At 44.4% G+C, this 22,449-nt stretch overlaps 2 protein-coding genes across 14 annotated transcripts in view; one reads left to right on the forward strand and one right to left on the reverse strand.

The window, feature by feature from the left end:
- On the reverse strand, positions 1-9,780 carry LOC139537373 (DNA repair protein XRCC1-like). 3 transcript variants are annotated; one of them, XR_011667508.1, is made up of 9 exons: positions 9,298-9,780; positions 4,049-4,186; positions 3,759-3,914; positions 3,435-3,604; positions 1,602-1,687; positions 1,216-1,481; positions 1,031-1,134; positions 738-901; positions 1-616 (listed from the first exon to the last, which is right to left on the reverse strand). XR_011667508.1 is itself a non-coding variant. In XM_071338606.1 (9 exons), exons 1-9 carry the CDS (start codon positions 9,512-9,514, stop codon positions 375-377), a joined length of 1,527 nt encoding a protein of 508 aa, XP_071194707.1. In that variant the 5' UTR covers positions 9,515-9,760; the 3' UTR covers positions 1-374. The 3 variants fall into 3 exon arrangements, 2 of the variants coding, with proteins under 2 accessions (XP_071194707.1, XP_071194708.1); XM_071338606.1 differs by having other exon boundaries at positions 1,031-1,118; positions 9,298-9,760; XM_071338607.1 differs by lacking the exon at positions 9,298-9,780 and adding an exon at positions 4,447-4,611 and having other exon boundaries at positions 1,031-1,118; positions 4,045-4,186.
- The window catches only part of LOC139537376 (E3 ubiquitin ligase RNF121-like), an 18,735-nt gene continuing 947 nt past the window's right edge, over positions 4,662-22,449 (forward strand). The window contains exons 1-14 of one of the 11 annotated variants that reach the window (XR_011667512.1): positions 4,662-4,784; positions 11,050-11,087; positions 11,341-11,482; positions 11,807-11,961; positions 12,487-12,594; positions 12,789-12,909; positions 12,995-13,128; positions 13,838-13,939; positions 16,895-17,056; positions 17,541-17,653; positions 17,832-18,545; positions 18,625-18,690; positions 18,892-19,021; positions 19,994-20,503. Coding sequence is in view for 2 of the 11 variants with exons in the window: in XM_071338612.1 (XP_071194713.1) it covers positions 4,707-4,784; positions 11,050-11,087; positions 11,341-11,482; positions 11,807-11,961; positions 12,487-12,594; positions 12,789-12,909; positions 12,995-13,128; positions 13,838-13,939; positions 16,895-17,015 (999 nt within the window). In the remaining 9 variants the exon portion in view is untranslated. Of the gene's footprint in view, positions 4,785-4,816; positions 4,961-5,713; positions 5,845-9,932; positions 10,077-11,049; positions 11,088-11,340; positions 11,483-11,806; positions 11,962-12,486; positions 12,595-12,788; positions 12,910-12,994; positions 13,129-13,837; positions 13,940-16,894; positions 17,746-17,831; positions 18,546-18,624; positions 18,691-18,891; positions 19,022-19,993; positions 20,504-21,334; positions 21,453-22,449 lie in introns of those variants that run through there. The other 10 variants (XR_011667513.1, XR_011667510.1, XR_011667509.1 and 7 more) reach the window with 10 other exon arrangements.

Below are 22,449 nucleotides of genomic sequence, written 5' to 3' on the forward strand. Positions count from 1 at the left end.
TAAATCACAGTTAATTTAATTGATAATTTCAATTATGTGATAACTTCCGAAAAAATATGTACTGAACACAGTCTATGATTGATGCTGTTTATAGTATACAATATATTATAGGTCATCATTAGCACATAGCATGTGTAAACAGTGCAAGAACAAACCGCCTTCAATGAGCTCAGGAGAGAACCAATCACTCAGAGCAGAGTGGGGAATAGAGGTAGACAGAGAGAGATTCGTTATTTTTCCAGGTATATAGCTACAGAACAAGTCAGTAAAATACAAATATACATACAGTATATTAAAAACAAAAGATTATCCACGTTTGCTGCACTGCCCACTGATTAAAAGCAAAAACGTGTTACTATACAATGCATTCTTTCCTAGTCCACCCAGATAACATGGGGGTCCACGGGGTCTCCACAGGTGCTGGCGTGCATCTGGATGTGGGACAGAGGGAACCTGAAGGAGCAGAGAGGGCAGGGCACCATGGACTCTTCTAGGCTGGCGGGAGAGACAGGGAAGGGGCGGGGAACAGGGGTCACAATCCCCCCAGGGAGCTTCCTGGTCTCCACCTGCTGGCAGGAGGCGGCGTGGAGCGGCAGGTACTCTGCAGTAAAGAACACTGCAGCATAGAGAAAGAACAGACAACGGGTGTCAATACTACTGTTGATTGTAACAGTGAATCAATATACAGTATGTCATACAGTCCACGAAGAGACAGAATAAGAAGCCAACAAACACACCTCCGCATATTGGGCATGTGGTCTCAAGGTCACCAGTGTCCTGAGGCTCTGGAGATGGGTGAGGATAAGGGGCTGTGGCAGTGTGTTGTAGAGTAGCTATTGGCCTCTTACTGACTGCAGGTTTTCCGTGCTTACTAGAGGTGGTGCCATTCAGCTGGTTCTGCCTGGGAGGGAGGTAAAGAACAGAGATTCATGCTGAGAGATACTTGTGAGCTAGAAGTTGCTCCTATGTGCAGATCCAGGATAAGCTTACCCTCCCAAAATGATCCATGGGGTGGAGTATAGAGGAATACCTGCTTTTGGAGTTTGGTTTTCTCTTCAGGTGTCTTTGAGAAGTATTTTCCTTGGAGCTGCAAACTGTGCTTAAACAAGCCATTGAAGCTGAAAAACATCACAACTAATCATTTGTCAAGCTTAGTGTTGCCCAAAAAAATTACCAAGCAAAATGCATGGTATTTCTGAGAGCTGAGGTGTTTACCTGTGTGAGGGTGTATATTTCCCATATTTCCAACTGGCTTGCCTTTGTTGGGTGTAGCTGTATGAGCCCCTGGCTTTCCCTGGTTGGGGATATGGGTAGTTGCATCTGGCTTGGCTGTGGGAGTGGAAGAGGTTGCTGTATTCTGAGTGCCAGAGAATGATGTGTGACTGGGAGACAAGGAAGTGGAAGGAAGGGGAAGGGAACGCCTGGCAGCCTGGGACGCTGTGAGGACCATACGAGCTGTCCGGCTCAGAACCACACCCTCCCTGACAGCAGAGGGAGACAAACCAAGGTGTAGGTGATTTTCTGTAAAAGTATTTATTAATTCAATGCTGTCTAATCTGTTTGACAGTGCCTCATACAGAACTCAAAATTCCTCCACTTACCCTTTCATTCCCCCAAAGAAGGTTCTCTGCACAGCAGGGCTGGACAGCCATTCTCTCACGCCTGATGCCGATTTGTCTGGGGTTGTCTGAATAGAGAGAAGGTCAAAGGAGAGAGAGTGAGAATACAAGCACACACTTCTGGCCTCTGATGTTTACCAATAATACATATCTCTTGTATATTCCCAAATTATAAACTGGGTTGTTCAAGCCCTGAATGCTGATTGGCTGACATACTACTGGTATGACAAAACATTTATTTTTACTGCTCTAATTACGTTGGTAACCAGTTTATAATAGCAATAAGGCACCTCGGGGGTTTGTGGTATATGACCAATATACCACGGCTAGGGGCTGTGTCCAGGCACTCAGCGATGAGTCACGGATAATAACAGCCTTTAGCTGTGGTATATTGTCCATATATCACACCCCCTTGTGCCTTACTGCTTAAGACTATACACACTTACATTCATCTCATAACAGTCCAAATCGATCACCATAGGGTCGTTCCATATGATTTCAATCACCTAAAATCAGATTTTCACAAATGTTGTAGCTTAAACCCTTACATCTGAAGTGTTTGTATTGTGCCCGTTATCGGTTGAGACACAGTATACTCTTGAATACAGGGTAAAAGTGAATGAAATCGTATGGAACAACCCCATAAGACAAATCTACAACTCTTATCTGTTTTAAATATAATTCAGTCATTTAGCAGATGCTTGTAACCAGAACAATACTTTGTGGGGGGGGTGGGGGTAAGACAGATGTCTTAATTAACATACTATTTGAAGAGGTAGGGTTCAAACTTTTTCGCAGGATGGGCAGGGACTCTGCTGTCCTAGCATCAGGGGGAAGCTGGTTCCACCATTGGGGTGCCAGGACAGAGGAGAGCTTTGACTGGGCTGAGCGGGAGCTGACCTCCCGTAGGGGTGGGTGGACCAAGAGACCTGGGCCCAGTTTCCCAAAAGCATCTTAAGGCTAAGTTCATCGTTAGGACCTCCGTAGGAGCAATGTTAAATCCCTCAGCTGTTTCCCAAAACCATCGTTATTAACGTTGAACTTGAAAACGCTTGTGATGTAACACCTGCCTCAGACCACTATTAGAACAACCAAGTGCATTGTTAAGATGCTTTTTGCCCTCCTATGTCACTTTATACAGAGAAGATCTCCGCTAAACATAGAATCACGTGGTTTATCCGTCTCTCTGTGACCACCAATGACCAGAAAAAAGTTGACTACAATACAAAGTTCCCAATGTCTTTGCAATTGATACAAACAAGTGATGTATAAAAAGACACTTCAAATGAAAATATAAACAGTAAACTACAGACTCATGTTCAATCATTTTGTTTATATTCTGGTACTTGTAGGCTACTGTCTGTAAGTCTCAATATATTTCATGTGTAGTCTAACATGTGGGCAATGATGTGACAAATTGGTGATTTAGTGCATTTTTATAGGGTAAGCATTAGAATAAGCCACCTCGATATTTGCAGCCGTAGGTGGTAATATCTTTCTAGTAGCTATTCCGTCGTCAAGTATTGTGAAATAATTATAATGTTAAGGTAAGATTTGAGTGGAGAAAGCTGACCCGAGAGCAGCGCTCCCTTTCTTTTGATCCTATCAGTATCAACACACGCTCTAACAACGCACTTAACGATTGTTCTCTCTGCATGGTGTTTTGGGAAACGCATGTTATATCTTTGGATTTTGTAAGAAAGATGCAACAAGGTCTACTGCTATCAGGAAACCGGGCCCAGAGGTGTTCTCTGCAATTTACTGTACTGTTCTCTCTGAAGAGTTCACTGCCAAGCCCTCAGTCTATACACACACCTGACCCTGGTTCTCTTTGCAAGTCTGTGTGGAGCCCTCCTCGCTCTCCTCCAGGGGGCTGCGGATGCGCAGGAAGGACAGGCCAAACTGAGAGCGCTTGTTAAAAGGCTGAGTGCAGGTTACTCTCACCCGGTCCCAGCTGTCCTCTGCACCTTCTGACAGGAAATCACCTGGAGGGGGGGGGGGTCAATTGTTTTGACTAAAGGAGGGTTACTAAAGAAGCATCTTCGGACACTGATTCTCATTCCCTTCATCTATATTGCATGACATATCAGTCCTACTATTGTCATAGGGCTGAGATCCATCCAGTCTATCTGGTCTCACCTTTCTTGAACATTCTCACTCCTGTCAGCCCAGTGCCCTGTCGCGATTCTGCTGGACTCATCAGTGTTGCTGTTGGCAACAGGGTGATATAGGGCTGGTCCAGGGGCCAAGAGGACCGGCCAACATCAATCTGAATGAACGCAGATCCAAAGTTCCCTACAAATTACACAGCAAGTTGGGAAACGGTCATTAAATTGTATGGAACATCAAAACAAAACGATAACAGTGTCCCATTGTGTGTTTACTACAATACATAAACTTCGTTGTCAATATTGATGAGCCTTACCCACATCGATGTATCCAAAGTATGAGGCTCGCTCCAGCTGCAGTTCTGCTCTGAGGACTCCACTTCGGTCCTGGGGGTTGCACAGCCACGACCTGCTGTCTCCACCCACAACACACAGGTTCTCCACACAGTTCTTGGGGTCCTGCACCATTTCAATATAATTAACTAGGAGCTACATGTATAGCTACTGATGCAACCCATGTGACATGGCTACAAACGCTGTTCAGTAGCTGAATATTTCTCATCATGCCAAATACATTTCGTTAATGCTAGCTGCCTAGATAATTTAACTACCTAACGTTACTGAGTTTCTAACTATAGTTAGCTAGCTACTCATTGCTAGCTAGCCCTAGTCTACTTGCAGTAAGCTAAGTTAGTTGACAGTTAAATACACGAACTTACCTGTGACGTGAATGAAACGACGTGTTTAATTTTCAATGGGGCCATATTAAGGTAAAATTAATTAGCTGTTTGTTTATGTAAAATCCAAGAGACCATCAGCTGTACAGTTTGTTACTCGTACTTTTTTCCCGCCACCAGAAAACAACCACTGCTGTGCGTGTTGACAAACGGAAAAGGAACTCGCGTGCAGTGTTTAGATTGGCCCTTCGGTTTCCCAAACCGGAAATGGCATGCGCTAGGAATTAACAGCACTCCCGAAGATGGCGGGGGTGTTTGAGGTGGAGGTTGATGGTGTAGAACACGATCATGGACTCGGACACCACGATGAACCAAACCAGGTTAGGGTGCCACAGGTGTTACCGTTGTAGAATCAGAAAAAAAGAATTGCGTGAATTGTAAAGTGCGCACGTTGCTGCCAATATGGAATAGACCTGCCTCTTCCACCGGCGAGTAAGCGTCATACGGTGTTAGTTTTATCTAACATCCCAGTTGTCTTCCCATTTTAGCCAGACAGGTAGGCTATCATTGAGTGCATTAGGAAACCAAGTATATATCCAATTATAGTGCAGTCAGCTAAGACAAATGTACAAGGACCATTGTTTGAACGTTAAATGACGAGACAGAGACATTCATGCGAGTAACCAGCCTTGTTCTGTACATCATGACCCTTCCGGGTATCTCAAGCACCCCGGTATAAATACACGAGTTGCAGTAATGAACATTTACCAACAGATGGCATCACTGTGCCATCTTACACCCATAACATCTTCCCTTTAATAAAATAGGACAGGTGTCAATTCATTAACAAAACAAACCTAGTAATAATTTCCAACATGAACAACTTAGTATTTTTTTTTTTTTTCTTTTTTTCTTTCTCAGGTAACAACTTAAAACATTTTTTTATCTCTTTCTGTCAACCCTGATGGGCAACCTACAGATTAAGTCTTTTTGGTGGCTGAGACAAACGCCCGTAGCGTGAAAAGACAGGGGGCTTGTCTGCGAGGACTGCGGGTTCCCGCACAGGCGTGTCACCTGACTGTCTAAGGGGAGTATTGATGGGCGAGGGAGCAGCCGACCTGTGATCCCCTGACTCTTCGCCCAGTGCCTCAGGCCCCATGTGACTTGACCTGTGATCACCTGGCTCTTCGCCCAGTGCCTCAGGCCCCATTGCTGGAGTTCCGTCTTTTGTCATGCGACCCCTTTGACCATCAGGGTTCTGAGTAGGTGCTGGCTCAGCAATCCGAAGGTCAACTCTGTTGCGACGGTACAGAGATCCATTCACTTCGACCAAGTAGGAGCGTGGTGCCACTTTCTGTACACAGGATCCGAGTCTCCAGAGGCCCGTCCGGTCCCCTGGTAGTGGCTTCATTCGCACCGTTTCACCCACCCTGAGCTCAGGTAAGTCTTTTGCTGATTTGTCGTAGATGAACTTGGAGACCTGTCTTCTGTGACGTAGCTTCACCAGCACGTCAGTCACCACACAGGGCTCCAGGAGAGTGTTGGCTACTGGCAGAGCTGCTTTTAAGCGCCGTGCCATGAGGCGCTGGGCCGGGCTGCTATCCATGCCTTCTGTCGGGGTATTGCGCCACTGCAGGATTGCTTTCCAGGCATCTTTGCCCTCTCGCAGAGCCTTTTTGCAGAGGTTCTTTGCGATTTTTACTGCGGACTCCGCCTTCCCATTAGCTTTTGGGTATCGTGGTGATGAAGTGACGTGCTCAAATTCCCATCCTGCAGCAAATTTTCGGAACTCAGCTCCGGAGAATTGGGGTCCATTGTCTGAAATTACCCTATCTGGCTGGCCATAGCGGGCAAACTGAGCCTTGCAGCGTTTGATCGTTGTCTCTGCTGAGAGGTCGGGGAGGAGGTCAATCTCCCAAAAGTCCGAGTAATGATCGACTACCAGCAGAAAGTCTTTGCCACTGTGCTGGAAGAGATCTAGGCTTACTATCTGCCAGGGGCGCATCGGTAGCTCGTGGGACGTCATCGTCTCTCTCTGTTGCTCAATGGCATATTCATTACAGATTGAACATTTACTGACATAGTCTTTGATTTCACTCTGCATTCCTGGCCAATACAGTGTGTCACGTGCTTGTCTGTAACAGGCCTCACCTCCTATGTGACTTGAGTGCACACGCGCCAACATCTCATGGCGCAGAGACCGGGGAATAACGACTCTCTGACACATGAATATTACTCCGTTTTGAACACTGAGCTCCTCTTTGACTGGCCAATATTCTCTGACGGCTAAAGCAGTTTCTTCCTTGCAGTCGGGCCAGCCCATCATAATCACAGACCTCAATGCCTGGAGTTGTCCGTCCCTGTCTGTGTGCTGTCTGATTTGTATAAGGCGCTGGTCCGTAACATTGAGGTAGTCAGCCTGGTTAATGTGTTCAACATCCACTTGCTCTGTTTGTAAGCTGCACACTGCGTGTTGTTCATGCATGGAGCGTGTGTAAATGCCTGATGCAGTAGCCCTGCTGAGCGTGTCACTCACATACATCTCTGGCCCTGGCTTATACACCACCTTAAGGTTGTAGTTTTGTAGGGCCAGTAGCATGCTCTGCAGTCGTTTTGGGGCATTCAGAAGAGGCTTGCTGAATATAGCAATAAGGGGCTTGTGATCTGTCTCTGCGGTAATATTGTCACGCCCGTACAGGTAGTGGTGGAAGCGTTGGCATGCAAACACAATGCTGAGGCACTCCTTCTCTATCTGGGCATAGTTCTGCTCTGTTAGGGTGAGTGCCCTAGAGGCGAATGCCACAGGCTGGCTCTCCTGCATGAGGCAACAGCCAAGTCCATACTGGCTTGAGTCACTCTGAATCGTGACAGGTTTTGACACATTGTAGTAACGCAGTACAGGTGTCTGGGTGACCAGTTTTTTTATTTCCCTCACCGCTGCGTCATGTTTTGGGAGCCAATGCCAGATGGCGTCCTTGTCCATGAGCCTCCTTAGTGGCTCACACACTTCAGAGAGCCGCGGTAGGAATTTGGCCAGGTAAGTGACGAATCCGACGAAGCGCTGCACTCCCTTCACGTCAGATGGGTGGGGCATTTCCAAGACAGCCTTCACTTTTTCAGGATCCGCCTTCAATCCGGTGGAGGACAAGATGTGCCCATGAAAGCGGACCTCTGGCACTTTAAACTGAAGCTTTTTTATGCTTAGCCTTAGCTTGACCTGTCTGCATCTGACCATCAGGGCCAGCAGCTTGGCGTCATGGTCACATTCTGCCTCCTCATCACTGTCCCCACAGCCCACTACGAGGATGTCATCTGCTATGGGTTCCACGCCACTGAGTCCCATCAACAGCTCGTGCTGTTTCCGCTGATACACCTCTGGAGCCACGGAGACACCAAACGGAAGCTTCAACCACCTCTTCCTGCCCCAGGGTGTCCAAAAGGTGGTCATATAGCTGCTGGGCTCGTCGAGCTTGCACTGCAGGAAGGCATCTCTAGCGTCCACGAGCGTGAAGACTCTGGCCTTTGGGAGCTTGTAAAGAACATCCTCCAACGTGGGCATAATGTAATGTGAACGTCGCAGAGCCCGGTTGAGGTGTTTAGGATCAATGCATATCCGTAGCTTGTCTGGTTTCTTAATGATAACCATATTACTTATCCAGTCTGTAGGCTCAGTGACGGATATCATGTGGCCATCTGCTTCGTATTTGTCAAGCTGAGCCTTCGTAGCTGCTTTCATGGCCACTGGTACATTGCGGGGTGCACACTGGACAGGCTGGATTGCTGCGTCCAACTCAAAGTGGACTTCCCCGGGAACTGACTCAACCGGTGCGTTGAAGACATCATGGTACTTGCTTAGGAGTGTCTCCTTGCTCAGGGGCCCAGCCTGGACTTTGTCTATAATGTTAAGATCAGCTGGGATGGTAAAGTTAATAAGCCCAAGGCGCTCACATGTAGAACCTGACAGTAATGGCTGTTGACTAGCCTCAACTATTTCAAACTCAAGGGTGTGTTTCTGGCCACGTAAAACACACTCTGTCACAAACAGGCCTAAAGAGGTCATGAACTGGCCTGAATACAGTTTTAGCTTGGTGCTACTCTGTGTGAGATTGTCTCTGGGCGCGAGCCTCCTTTTATCTTTAAGGCTCATAACGTTGCATGTGGCCCCTGAATCTATCTGGCATTGCTGTGGTTTATTATTAAGTAGCAGAGTGACAAACCACTTTTTTCCTTTTGCCTTCACTGCCCCTATGCACTCACTAGCATATACATCCTCTGTGCTGTTGTTCCCTTCATCTGTGTTTGTTTCAATGGAGTGCACCTTACCCTCCTTTCTCTTGCTTTTCATGCAGACCCTTGCAAAGTGATTAGCTGTACCACAGGATTTGCATATTTTTCCATAGGCTGGGCAGTGTTCTTTTCCTTGTCCATGAGAAATGCCACAATATCGGCATGTCTTGGGGTTGTCTACTGCAGAGTTGGCTGTAGTATTAGCATTAGCTGTAGCAAAGGGGAATTTCTTTACTGGCTGCCTGAATGTAGCATTGACATTGTCCATATGTTGCCTTTCTAGCTCCATGGACCTTATCCGTATATCAGTAAGCTCTGCTGCACGGCATGTCTCCACTGCCAAGACCAGAGTCAGGTCACGTTCTCTCAGCAAACGTCTGCGGGTGCCCTCATCAGTTATGCCAAGCACAATCTTATCTCTGATCAGTTCATCTCTTAAAGCCCCATAGTCACATGTAGCTGCCTTTTCCCTTAACCTAGTGACAAAACTGTCAATGGACTCCCCGTTCTCCTGTTTGCAACAACCGAAAACATAACGCTCGTAGATGACGTTCTTTGCTGGCTTAAAGTAATGTTCAAGAGCATCAAGAATAGTTATAGCGTTACCTTGCTGAGGTGCTGTTAGGTTCAGGTTGTGTTTGTATACGTGTCGGCATTCAGTTCCCATTATAGTCCTCAAAGTGGCAGCCACTACCTCTTCGTCCTTTTCCAGAAGTCCCGTTGCTAGCGCATAGTCCTCCCATTCACCTCTAAACGTATCCCAGTTGGTGCTCCAATCCCCGCTGAGCTTCATACCGGCGGGAGGGGGGATGTTCGCTGCCATGTCTAACCGGTGCTAACAACACTGAAGCTAACTAGCAAACTCACTCTAGCTTAATCCAATTCCGGTGAAATTTTACTCAAATAAACAATTGTTTGGTAAACCAGAACAGGTTTCTCTAATTTGCGGAAAGCAGGGTTAGTGATCCCTCTTCTGACACCATGTTTGAACGTTAAATGACGAGACAGAGACATTCATGCGAGTAACCAGCCTTGTTCTGTACATCATGACCCTTCCGGGTATCTCAAGCACCCCGGTATAAATACACGAGTTGCAGTAATGAACATTTACCAACAGATGGCATCACTGTGCCATCTTACACCCATAACACCCACGCCCTGGGTGGGTATAATTTGTGGAACGTTCCAACAGGAGTCTGTTCCAAAAACTAAGTAAATAACAAGGTTGCCAACAAACAACACATACAAAGTTGTATAGCGGCAGAATAAGATACCGGGGAGGGAGTGGGTTATTTCATAAAGTTTTTCACTCACCACGTTTATTCGGAAAAATGTCTGTCCTCACTCTGGTAGCCTATGGACAAACATTAAGAGTAAACTACGTGGTGAGTTGCCTATTCGTTAGCTAGGTGTATTTATCATTCTACTTTGTATGCGTTGTTTGTTGGCAACCTTGTACTTTACGACGTTTCTGGAACCGATTCCTGTTGTAACGTAACACATTATACCCACCCTCAGGCCCTTGCCTTGTACTGTACGTGGTAGCTAACGCTAGCTGGCTAGGTAGTCACTGATAGTTAAATGGATAATTCTGGTTTACCTGCCCCTAATTCACTGCTTTTACTTGACAACCATTTTTTCTCATATTACAACAGCAATTGAGTCAATGATGTAGCAACGTTAGCGTTGTCACGAAACCAGTATCGCGATAGCTTAAACACAACACAAAGCAGACCAAACTCTTTGGTCCTTTAAAAAAAACGTATGTATGTCAAATATTGTGTGCTATAGTTTGGAAAAGAAACATGTGATTCTGGGTGACACACAAGGCTGCTTGTTTCCAACATTAGGACTGCTTTTCTCAGGAAATGTAGTAGTTTGTTTCATGGCCAAGATACCGCTGAGTATTGCATACTAGTATCGTGACAACCCTATTTTAGCTAGCACTCATTAGATGGCATGCCATACAAGCGTTGATGTGGCAGACTGAGTCACAGGTCATATCCTGGCAGCTCGAGCTCTCTAATCAATGCTTTGGACCAAAGGCCAATTTCTTTCACCATTTAGCACTAATGGACAGAAACTGTGCATGTTCTCTTTGTTGGACAGCAGTGTTAATTTCTTTTAGTGTTCACGTCTGTCCACTATCAACAGCCTCCCAATCCACATAATCACTGATCAGATTACAGACTGTTTTGTTAACATGGCCATTTTTTTATGCACTGAATCATTGTATTTAGTAGATTAATTGTGACAACTTATTTACAAGTTCTAAATGAATGTATGTAGAACATTACTAATGGAGTTAGAAGCCTTTGGAACTGTCGTGATTGTCTGTTTGGCTTGTTCTCACTTCAGGTCGACCTATCCCATCTGTCACCGGAGGAGAAGTGGAGGTCAGTCTCAACACAATTATTCATTCTGGCTGCAAATTAGATTTGTGTCACACGTTGAATCATAAAAGTCAAGTGAAGTTAAACATGATCATGAAGCCTAATTGATCAACTAAGGGCTCTAAAGTATATCAACAATGTTTCCTTCCAATGAAAACTGGTAATGTGTTACGAATATGTCGATTTATAAGAATCTATCCAGATACCCAGGCCTGAGCAGTAGGTTGATTGTTGTGTGTGTGTGTCCATACTGTAGGTTGGAGCATGCCAGGATGCATGTAAAACACAAGGGCCATGAGGCCATGCACGCTGAGATGGTGCTTATCCTCATTGTCACCCTGGTCATCGCCCAGCTGGTCCTTGTGCAATGGAAACAGAGGCACCCCAAGTCCTACAATGTAAAATAATCTCTCTCTCCTCTCTCTCGCTCTCGCTCTCGCTCTCTCTCTCTTTTATATATATATATATATATATATATACACACACTGCACAGTCATGCTCACGCAGACACAAACACATGCTCTCTTATGGGCAGAAAGAGGGAATACATAGCATGCCTGCAGGCAAATCACACAAATCTCACTTCACATACTGTATAGACAAACTATCCACAGACCAGTTTCTTCCACTGTACACAGTCTGGTTCTCAGTGTTATTCAGTCTCAAATTTACCCAAGTGTGTCTGTACTTTAAAATGTGTGTTCTTTTTTTATTTTTTGTAGCTAGTGACTCTGTTCCAGATGTGGGTGGTTCCTCTGTACTTCACCACCAAGCTTCACTGGTGGAGGTTTCTGGTCACGTGGTTCATCTTCTCTGTGGTCACTGCATACGTTACCTACCGTGCCACACGCAAGCCCCTGGAGTGCACCACGCCCAGGTAAGGCCCCGTACACAAGCCCAGGTAGTGTCTACACACATCCATATAGCACCTCATATATGAGGCGGCAGAGCCTAGCGGTTAGGAGTGTTGGGCCAGTAATCAAAAGGTAGCTGATTCAAAACCCTGAGCCGACAAGGTGAAAAATGTGTCCATGTGCCCTTAAGCAAGGCACTTAACCCTAATTGCTCCAGGGTTGCCGTCCAATAATGGCTGATACCTTGCTCTGACCCCACTCTTCGAGGGTGTGTCAGGGGGAGTGGGATATGCAAAAAAAACACATTTGCACTTGTACATGTGTGAAATAGGAGAAATGTAAGCACCCACCTAATTATTTTATACCGAATGCCTAGGTGATGCATGATAGAATGGTCATGGTAAGAGTGCCACCAATCCAAAGTCCCAAATCTAACCTGCCATGCAGCCGGTGCTGCTCTAGGCAAAATACTGATCTATGTTTCTTCACATTACCTCTGCCAGTTAGCTGAAATATGTCTGAATGTTCCCTTGTGTTTCTGTGGACAGGCTGGTCTACAAATGGTTCCTCCTCCTCTACAAGATCAGCTATGCCACAGGGATAGTGGGCTACACCGTCGTCATGTTTACACTGTTTGGCATCAACTTGATATTTAGGTATGTACTGGTTATTTCTGGGCACAATTGTGTATTTATGGACAATACCAGTGGTTTACAAGGATCGTGCTTGTGTAGTTAGTAACTTTCTCTCTAAAACCTTCAAATAAGTTTAGATTTTTAGAGGAGGTGGCAGAGCTTTCTTTGAGAAGTAGTAACATATTGATGATGCTTTTGGTTGGCTTTGTTTCCAGAATAAAGCCAGAGGACGCAATGGATTTTGGCGTGTCCTTACTGTTCTATGGTCTGTACTATGGCGTCCTGGGTAGGGACTTTGCCGAAATGTGTGCAGACTTCATGGCATCGACAGTGGGGGTGAGTATACAAGTACTCGTTTTTTTTTTTAGTAAAGGCTGTGTATCTGTCCAGCCACATTATATTGTGTCTCTGACTTCTCTAGTACTACAGTGCGTCTGGAATGCCCACCAAGCACCTCTCAGACAGCATCTGCGCTGTGTGTGGCCAGCCCATACTGGTTGACGTCAGCGAAGAGGGAATCATCGAGAACACATACAGACTATCCTGCAACCATGTGTATTCTTTTTCATCTAAGAAAAATGCTCTAGATAAATATGAACATATTTGACCTAATTTGAATAACACATAGGAGCATGATGTGGTAGAACTGATTTGTCTGTTGCATAAAAGCCGTAACTGGCAGTCAGTCGTGGAAAACAGGTGGTTTACGCACACAAACACCAAAGGGAAATTGACCAAACAAACGTGCGCATGAACTTTATCTCTGACATGTGACTGTTGTTCGCATGACTCAATAACACTGTACCATGAGCCCGTCTCACTTCCTGTTTCTATAAATAATGTTGCCCTATGTCATCTCCTGTATTGACTGCCTGTACTAGACTTCCATGAGGTGTAATGTCACATGTTTTATGGCATTTGTGGTAACTGTTCACATTTTGAGGACATCAGATTTGAATAGCTTACTGGTGATGTTGCTGATATAGTTATTACAGTGTGCCACAGGGAAGTAGGAAGAAACTTTCCAGTATGCCCTTTTACTATGTCTACAGCATTTGACCCAATTTCACCTAATGTTTCATTTGGCCTCATTTTGTAGTTAATCTAATGTTTTTAGGGTTGAATACATACACATTTCTGTATTTTGAAAGTTATATATCTTAACTTGATTGCTGACAGTCCCAAAATGTTTTGCTTATGTCAACAATGGGCTACTGAAACATCGTTTTTGGGTGGAATTTTCCCTTAACTCTCTCTGCCTCAGATTCCATGAATTCTGCATACGAGGATGGTGCATCGTGGGAAAGAAGCAGATATGCCCGTACTGCAAAGAGAAGGTGGACCTGAAAAGGATGTTCAGTAACCCGTATCCTTTACTCTTCTGCTCTCATATGACATGTTTGTGTTTTTTATTTAGTTTTCACTTTTATTTATATAGGTACGTCAATTAAGAACAAATTCTTATTTACAATGAGGGAGCGAGCACAGCACATATAACACACAGGTTAAGTAATATCCTACAAACAGTCAAAAAGACACAATGCACAGCCAGTAAAACATTCAGTAATAGGCAGCATTTAAGAGGCAGGGGGAAAACGCATGCAGTTATCAGTTCAAATCTGTGTGCTTGTCTATTTCATATTCTCATCTCTTGTAGTGTGTCTTAGTGTGTTACTTTTTTGTGTTGTGTGTCTTTAACATTCAGATGGTCTCACTCAAAGTGACCCTTTGTCACTCATTGTTTCACCCACTCTCCCTCTGTTTGTCAGCATGACTGGAATTCGCACAATCCAAAGCACATAAGATGGCAAATGTTGAGGCTGGGTTATTTTGCTTGGCTGTGATGTGAATAGGTTGTTTCCTGTAAATGCTGCAGAATTGGAGCATTTACACAGTGATGTTGTTCATGGGACTTTTGACCCACATTGATATGTAAACACAAACTGGAACAGGATATTATGGGAAGGGACCTCGGGTGAAGTCCTCTGAAAACAAGGTTAACCATTGTCTGATAGTTGTGGCTTTGTCTTCATGGATACCTTTCATAAAGTAGTTCCAGTTCCTATTTTGCTGCAGTAAAAACTCAACAGACGCAGCTGTCTGTCATTTCTGCTTTAGGGGACGGGGTTTCCATTGCAACCACTCAATACACAATCCTTTCTTGACCAACACAGCATACATACTGTATTTAATTTTACACTATTTTTACTAAATAACACCCTAGAGCAGGGGTTCTAAAACTTTTTCAGCCTGGGACCCAAATGAGAAATTCTGTGTTTTCCTGCGTCACAAGCTCCTTTTGGGGGGCCTGAAGTGAGATTTGTGCTCCCCTGGGCACGTGCCCGGTTGGTATTCGGCCATGATTAGTACAAATTTAGTTAGTCTAGCCAGCTAACTTACCAATCTAAAAATTGTAAGTGACTGACATAGCAAGAGAAACTGCTAATGCACAACCAAATTTCGAAATTGCACCTTGTGTATTCAGCTGTTCTAACTCTTAACAGTAAGTTGAGACCCTGACTGAGTCCCCCCCCCCCAAATTTTTTTTTGGGGGTTGATATGTGAATAATTTTTTGCTAAGATATGTCGCGGCCCACCATTTAACATGTCCGCGACTATACTTTAAGAAAGGCTGCCCTAGAGCAGAGTTGTTAATTGATGTTAAGAAATGGTTCATCATATCCAGTGCATTCGGGAAGTATTCAGACCCTTTGATTTTTTTCATTATCCTTTACCCAGTACTTTCTTGAAGCACCTTTTGGCAGCGATTACAGCCTCGAGTCTCCTTGGGTATGACGCTATAAGCTTGGCACACCTGTAATAGAGAACTTTCTCCCATTCTTCTCTGCAGATCCTCTCAAGCTCTGTCAGGTTGAATGGGGAGCGTCATTGCACAGCTATTTTCAGGTCTCCAGTGCTGTTCGATCGGGTTCAAGTCCAGGCTCTGGTTGGGCCATTCAAGGACATTCAGGGACTTGTCCCGAAGCCACTCCTGCATTGTCTTGGCTGTGTGCTTAGGGTCGTTGTCCTGTTGGAAGGTGAAACTTCTCCTCGGTCTGAGAACCTGCTCCAGAGTGCTCAGGACTTCATCAAGGATCTCTGTACTTTGCTCCGTTCATCTTTCCCTCGATCCTTATTAGTCTCTCAGTCCCTGCCACTGAAAAACACCCCCCCAGCATGATGCTGCCGCCACCATGCTTCACCGTAGGGTTGGTGCTAGGTTTCCTCCAGATGTGACACTTGGTGTTCAGGCCAAAGAGTTCAATCTTGGTTTCATCAGACCAGAGAATCTTGTTTTTCATGTTCTGAGTCTTTAGGTGCCTTTTGGCAAACTCCAAGCGGGCCGTCGTTCATTTTACTCAGGAGTGGCTTCTATCTGGCCACTCTACCATTAAGGCCTGATAGGTGGAGTGCTGCAGAGATGGTTGTCCTTCTGTAAGGTTCTTCCATCTCCACAGAGGAACTCTAGAGCTCTGTCAGAGTGACCATCAGGTTGTTAGTCACCTCCCTGACCAAGGCCCTTCTCCCCCGATTGCTCAGAGTGGCCGGGCGCCCAGCTCTAGGAAGAGTCTTGGTGATTCCAAACTTCTTCCATTTTAAGAATGATTGTGGCCACTGTGTTCTTGGGGACCTTCGACGCTCTAGACATTTTTTGGTATCCTTCCCCAGATCTGTGCCTTGACACAATCCTGTCTCGAAGCTCTACAGACAAATCCTTCGACCTCATGGCTTGGTTTTTGCTCTGACATGTACTGTAAACTGTGGGACCTTATATAGACAGGTGTGCCTTTCCAAATCATGTACAATCAATTGAATTTACCACAGATGGACTCCAATCAAGTTGTAGAAACATCTCAAGGATGATCAGTGGAAACAGGATGCACCTGAACTCAATTTCGAGTCTCATAGTAAGGGTCTAAATACTTATGTAAATAAGGTGTTTGATTTTTTAATTTGGAATACATTTGCAAAAAATTCTAAAAACCTGTTTTCACTGTGTCATTATGGGGTATTGTGTGTAGATTGATGAGGAGAAATGTATATAATCCATTTTAGAATAAGGCTGTAATTTAACAAAATGTGGAAAAAGGGACGAGGTGTGAATACTTTCTGAATGCACTGTATGTATTGGGAATATGTTATCCATTCCCCAATATCCAGCCTGATTCTAGTAGTGTCCTGAAGGATCTATAATAATCATATTGTCACAGGCTGGATGTGTTTTATTACAACTCTAAATGAATTGCTTAGTTAAGGTTTGGTTGGAATCAGGAGTGGGGTAGTCACTTAATTATCTGCCTCCTTGACCCATCATCTGAAGCTGGGAGAGGCCACATGTCATGTATGGACAACTCCTGGACTGGCTCCGCTACCTTGTCGCTTGGCAACCAGTAATCATTGGACTTGTGCAAGGCATCAACTACATCCTGGGGCTGGAGTGACCTGGGAGAGTGGAGAAGGACACACAAGCCATATGGAGATGGTAGATAATGCACTGGCCTGACTAGGAGGCCTCACCATGGACTATAAGAACATCTATTATAAACTGTGTCTATACATGTACTATTTGTATATATTTATAGGCACATAGTATCTGTATTTAAGATGTATTAGAATTTGACTAGTAACCTGGGTTTGGATGTCTGTTTTTATAGTATTTTTGTTTAGTCAATCACAACTTTTTAAACAAATGCAGTGTACATTTCATTGCTTAGTAAAATGGTCCTCACTTTTTTGGAGATGCTTTTTCAAAAGTAATTTGTCTTAACTTTTTGTTTCTACGGTAATGAGTGGCTGACACGGCCCAGATACGTGAGTGGAGCGTTGTAGAGTGCCAGTCTTCGTTTTGTGTGTTAAATCTGCACCTTTTGTTAGTGGAGGTCCTGGTTTAATGTGGCTGCTGGGGTGAGGGTTTCTAGTCTCTCAGGAGCACTGGGCTCAAGACAGTGTGTCCTATCCTACTACAGACTTCATCTCTTTAAGAGGGGAACTACAATATGTCCCCCTCAGACGGCTGCTCGTGTCTGTGTTCAGCCCAGATGACTCAAGGAATAGGTACCATAAAAGACTATGCAAAAAGGTGAATATAATTTGATCATTTTGGTTGTCTGTTTACTTTTTTGTCATGTTTTTGTTCTCTTGATTGTCTGTTATTAAACGTGACACAGTCAAGATCAGGTGTAGACATTACTTAATTCAGACCAGATCCAGTAGTATAGACCCTTCATGACCTGGGGGATTTTGTGTATCATTTCCAGAATATTATACTTCCTGTTCCGTTAAGATGCAATATAGTTCTCGTCATATATGAAGAAACATACCAGACTGATGCCAGTCATGCCACCCTGGACTAGGATTGGGTGTGGCCATTGAAATATGACGTTCTTCTTTTAGACTGCTCTTGTGAAGAATACAGGTAAGCAGTGAAAATATGTGTATTTCACCACAATATTTCACATTTCTTATATGATTCATATCCATGTGTTAAATGAGTCACACTTAAGTCATATGGTAGAGGGTATATTACACTTGAGAAATGTAACCTGCATATGTCAAAGTAACATTTGAGGTCAAAATGTCTAGTGACTAATTTAATCTTGATTGTGTCTAACAAAAAATACGCTAAATAACTTGATAGGGAATTCCCTTGTGTTCTTGGTCAGCGTGGGTGGGTTAAGGGGAAGTAACTGTGCATATATAGTAAGTAAGAGACGGTGTTACAACTAGCTTTGTTGACCAACTCGCACAGTAGTCGGACAGAAGCAAGTATGCAGTTGACGATTCTTCTCACAGGTAAGAGATCCTCTAACATTCTCACACACACGTTCACTGATGTATGGGAATGTGGATGTTTCTGCTGCATATGTATTTACATTTCTGTGCCTGTGTTACGCAATGGCTGAGGGTGTGCTCCATCTCTTCTACAGCCTTCATGTGTTTTTTTGGGGTCCTGCGCTCCGAGGCCACTGCAGGTGTGTCCCCCCGTCTATCTTCCTGCATACATCATTTTTTTATGTTTCAAAGTGTCTAACTTCAGTTGATATTGTCCAGATTCCACAGAGGTGCCGTCTCCCAGAATCCTCCAGCCCCATAGGTCCAAAATACGAGCTGTTCCAGGTAAAGAATTCTGCCATCTCAGTTATTTATTTTTTAGTTTTCATGAAAGTGGCTTATCAATCATAGATACTCGAGTGTTTGAACTCAAAAATTACCTGGTCTTCACCTCCAGTGTTGCTGGGTGTGCGGTCAGATAATTATATTCTGGTGTTGGTTAGGAACCACCGTTTTTAACAAACAGGATGTGTTTGTCATACACAGGAGAGAAGTTGATTATTGAATGTAAAGCAGACCCAGGCCTTCCTGATGACTTTACCCATGTCTACTGGCTGGTCAACAGCACCTTCCCAGAGGTAGCCTTCACTGATGGCAGAGTATCAGAAACAGAGGAGTAAGTACTGGGGTTTGTCTTCACATACTTTATTGGAAGCTTTTGAAAGCCACACTAAACCATGTCCCTTACTTTCTTCTCTTTTAACGATGCTGTTAATACTGTACTGCTGTTTTTATATTTGAACCACACATGTAGAGTAGGCGAAGTCCAGTGTGAGTTCTGTTGAGATGTTGTACTATATACTGTGGCGGGAGTGTTGGCTAAGAGTTGTAAACGTGGTGGTTTCAGATCAGCCTCAGAGGACGGCAGGGTGATCCAGAGGAGTCTGGTGTTAAAGAACGTGACTGCAGAGGATTTTAAGTCCACTTTCACCTGTGTAATAAGTAGCCTAGCTGGGCTTGACCGAAGGACTGTCACACTGATGCCCACAAGGCTAGTGTTCCCTCATTACCTCACTCCCAACTCAAAACACCAGGGGAAACCGAGAAAGGAATTTAAGAAGAAACCTCGCAAAAAGGATCAGGGGAAAAAAACAAAACCACGCTAGCAAGAAATTAGATTAGATGGATGGTCTTAGTCCAGTACTTAACCCTTGTGTGGGTTAATGATACAATTTTAATTATTTTTTTCAACCTGAGACTTATTGTCCTTGGCTCATTTTCTATGAACAACATGTAAAATAACACTTTCATTGAGTGCACACTGCACCCCCCTACACATTTATATTACATGTGGTGTTCGATTCACTGGACCCGAGGGTAATAAAAGTGCCTGTCTCCCTGCCTGTCTCCCACTCTTTACCCTTTGTAGTGTGTGAAACTACACAATGTCTTGTGGGAACCGCCACAATGTTATTTCAATACATTGTAAAAAAATGCAGTATTTTCCCACACTACCCCAGCCAGGTGCAAATTGGGGGAGGGACACAACAAATAAATAGCTTTGTATGTGTGGCTCCTTACCACAATCAAACAGTATGGCAAAAATAATCTGCTCAAAGGGCCTTAAACATTTTAAAACATTTTGCAGAGAGAAGCTAGTGTGGACGGAGCGTGGATGGATGGAACTTTGGAAGATGAAGAATTTTCAGAATATGAGTATCATGTCTCTGTCAATTCGGAGTCTGACCGTGAGTTGGAAGAAGAGGATGAGATTGACCCTCAGCCAGCCCGTCAGCAGCCAGGACCAGCCTGTCAGCAGCCAGCTCATCGGCAGCCTGCAGGAGGAGAAATGTGGATGTAAAAAAAATTGTGAAGTTGAATAGTCTTTTCCAAGGAATGAGCCACCCAGCATGGCTGCCAGTGTGATAAGGATGCAACCAGTGCCAACGCGAATGGCGATTACTCATGTGCAGTGGCGACTCGTCATTCAGGGCAGGTTAGGCAGAGCCCCACCTGTTTTGAGCCACACATTTTAAGCAACAAAAAAAAACAGGCTTGCCTGTTTTGCATGTTATTTTGGCATTAATACGTGTCACATCAGTTTGCACACAATGTACAAAATATATAGAATTTAGTTAATAAAGCCGCATACGAACAAGGTCTCTTTTTAAAATATTTTTTAAAGTAAGGCAGCTCCAAAATGCAGGAGTTTCAGGCTAGCTCAGTGCTTTCTGTGGTGGTGGGGCAAGCCAGCAGAAAATACGGAGCGTTGCGCCGTGATTGGTCAGTGTTCTGTCACTCATGGGGACACTACGTCACTGCCAAGTCTAAGGGTAGAGCTAGAAAATTCAAGCCCCTTGGGTGCTGCCATAGAGTTACGTTAGAAGTGCCCGTCCATGAAGGCTCAAGGTCATTGGTCACAGATAAAATGACGTCAAATCACGTTATCTTTGATTGGACTGATCATGTCAACATCATACTTTCAAAATCTTAGCTAGCAGTCATCATGAATCAAGTTGACAATCTACTGGCAAATCCTTTCTAACCTATGTCATATGAAGAGAAATTATAGATAAAACCTATCCGTGCTCATCGGCCATTGGACATAAACATTACACAAATTGGAAATCGCAAATTCAACAATGAGTGGTTTGGAAGGAATAAGTGGCTAACTGGAAGCAGTGCAAAGCAATCGCCTGCTATTCAGTGGAGTGGCTGTGTGGGTCTCTTTTCCTAGTATAAAATGATAAACATTCAACATTGGCCAGGCTGTCAATTAAGCATTATTTGTACCACGCTCAAAACAACTTAACTCAGAACTGCAAAATCTGACTTTAGTGAGTTCAAGACAAGGAAACTTGCGAAAAAGAAGATACGACTGGGAAAATACGTTTTGAACTTTCATCCAACTCAGAATTGTAAATCTGGAACTCGGGCCTCTTTCTAGAGCTACGACCTAAAGATCATTGACGTCATCATGATTTTTCAGAGTTCCCAGTTGTCTTGAAAGCACCATAAATCCAGAGAATGCCAGACTTTGATGACCGAATATGCCCACGAAGGACCGCTGCGCCATCTTCCTGTTCAAGGGAGCACAGCACAACAAGGTGAGTCCAAAAATGTCTTGTATGCTGCTGCATAAATGATGTAATATGCCAGGGAGATATGTATACTGTAGCTAAGAAAGTAATACTAAGTGTATGTTGTGTAGTAAGCTGTTAGTAGCCCATGTGCCTCACCCTAATCATTTGTTCTATTTTCACCTCTTAATTTCGCCTACTGTTCTGACTTGGTGGTGCACATGTAGCCTATAACCTGTTTTTGAGAAATGTAATCATTGAATATTGTCAGAGCTTTCATTGTCTGCTTATATGCCCCTTTTATTTATCCTACGGTTCTGACTTGGTGTACAGGGAGAAAGAACACTAAGAACGGCCCATGTTCTGAATTCTGTCGCTGTACATTTCAAAAGTGCTGAAAAAATAGTTCTATTGACTACGTACGTCCTAGCTCAGTCATTAATATCAATTGAAATTACGGATTGCCTCTTATCCGCTTGTCGTCCTCTTATGCCATATAAGTGACCATTTTGGTCACCTTTGAATGCTGGTGGTGTTTTCACTCTAGTGGTAGCATGAGACGGAGTCTACAACCCACACAAGTGGCTCAGGTAGTGCAGCTCATCCAGGATGGCACATCAATGTGAGCTGTGGCAAGAAGGTTTGCTGTGTCAGCGTAGTGTCCAGAGGCGCATGGAGGCGCTACCAGGAGACAGGCCAGTACATCAGGAGACGTGGAGGACGCCGTAGGAGGGCAACAACCCAGCAGCAGGACCGCTACCTCCGCCTTTGTGCAAGGAGGAGCACTGCCAGAGCCCTGCAAAATGACCTCCAGCAGGCCACAAATGTGCATGAGCTGCACTACCTGAGCCACTTGTGTGGGTTGTAGACTCCGTCTCATGCTACCACTAGAGTGAAAGCACCGCCAGCATTCAAAAGTGACCAAAACATCAGCCAGGAAGCATAGGAACTGAGAAGTGGTCTGTGGTCACCACCTGCAGAACCACTCCTTTATTGGGGGTGTCTTGCTAATTGCCTACAATTT

This window comes from Salvelinus alpinus, chromosome 13 (genome assembly GCF_045679555.1).
Source record: "Salvelinus alpinus chromosome 13, SLU_Salpinus.1, whole genome shotgun sequence".
Taxonomy (NCBI): domain Eukaryota; kingdom Metazoa; phylum Chordata; class Actinopteri; order Salmoniformes; family Salmonidae; genus Salvelinus; species Salvelinus alpinus.

Bases quoted from the DNA above. Each gene is read 5' to 3' on its own strand.
- LOC139537373 (XM_071338606.1), bottom strand. From the start codon at position 9,514: ATGGCAGCGAACATCCCCCCTCCCGCCGGTATGAAGCTCAGCGGGGAT. The intron at 1,482-1,601 runs GTAAGTGGAGGA...CTCTGCTGTCAG, and splicing joins TTCTTTGGGGGAATGAAAGG to GGAGGGTGTGGTTCTGAGCC. The intron at 1,119-1,215 runs GTAAACACCTCA...GATGTTTTTCAG, and splicing joins AAATATACACCCTCACACAG to CTTCAATGGCTTGTTTAAGC.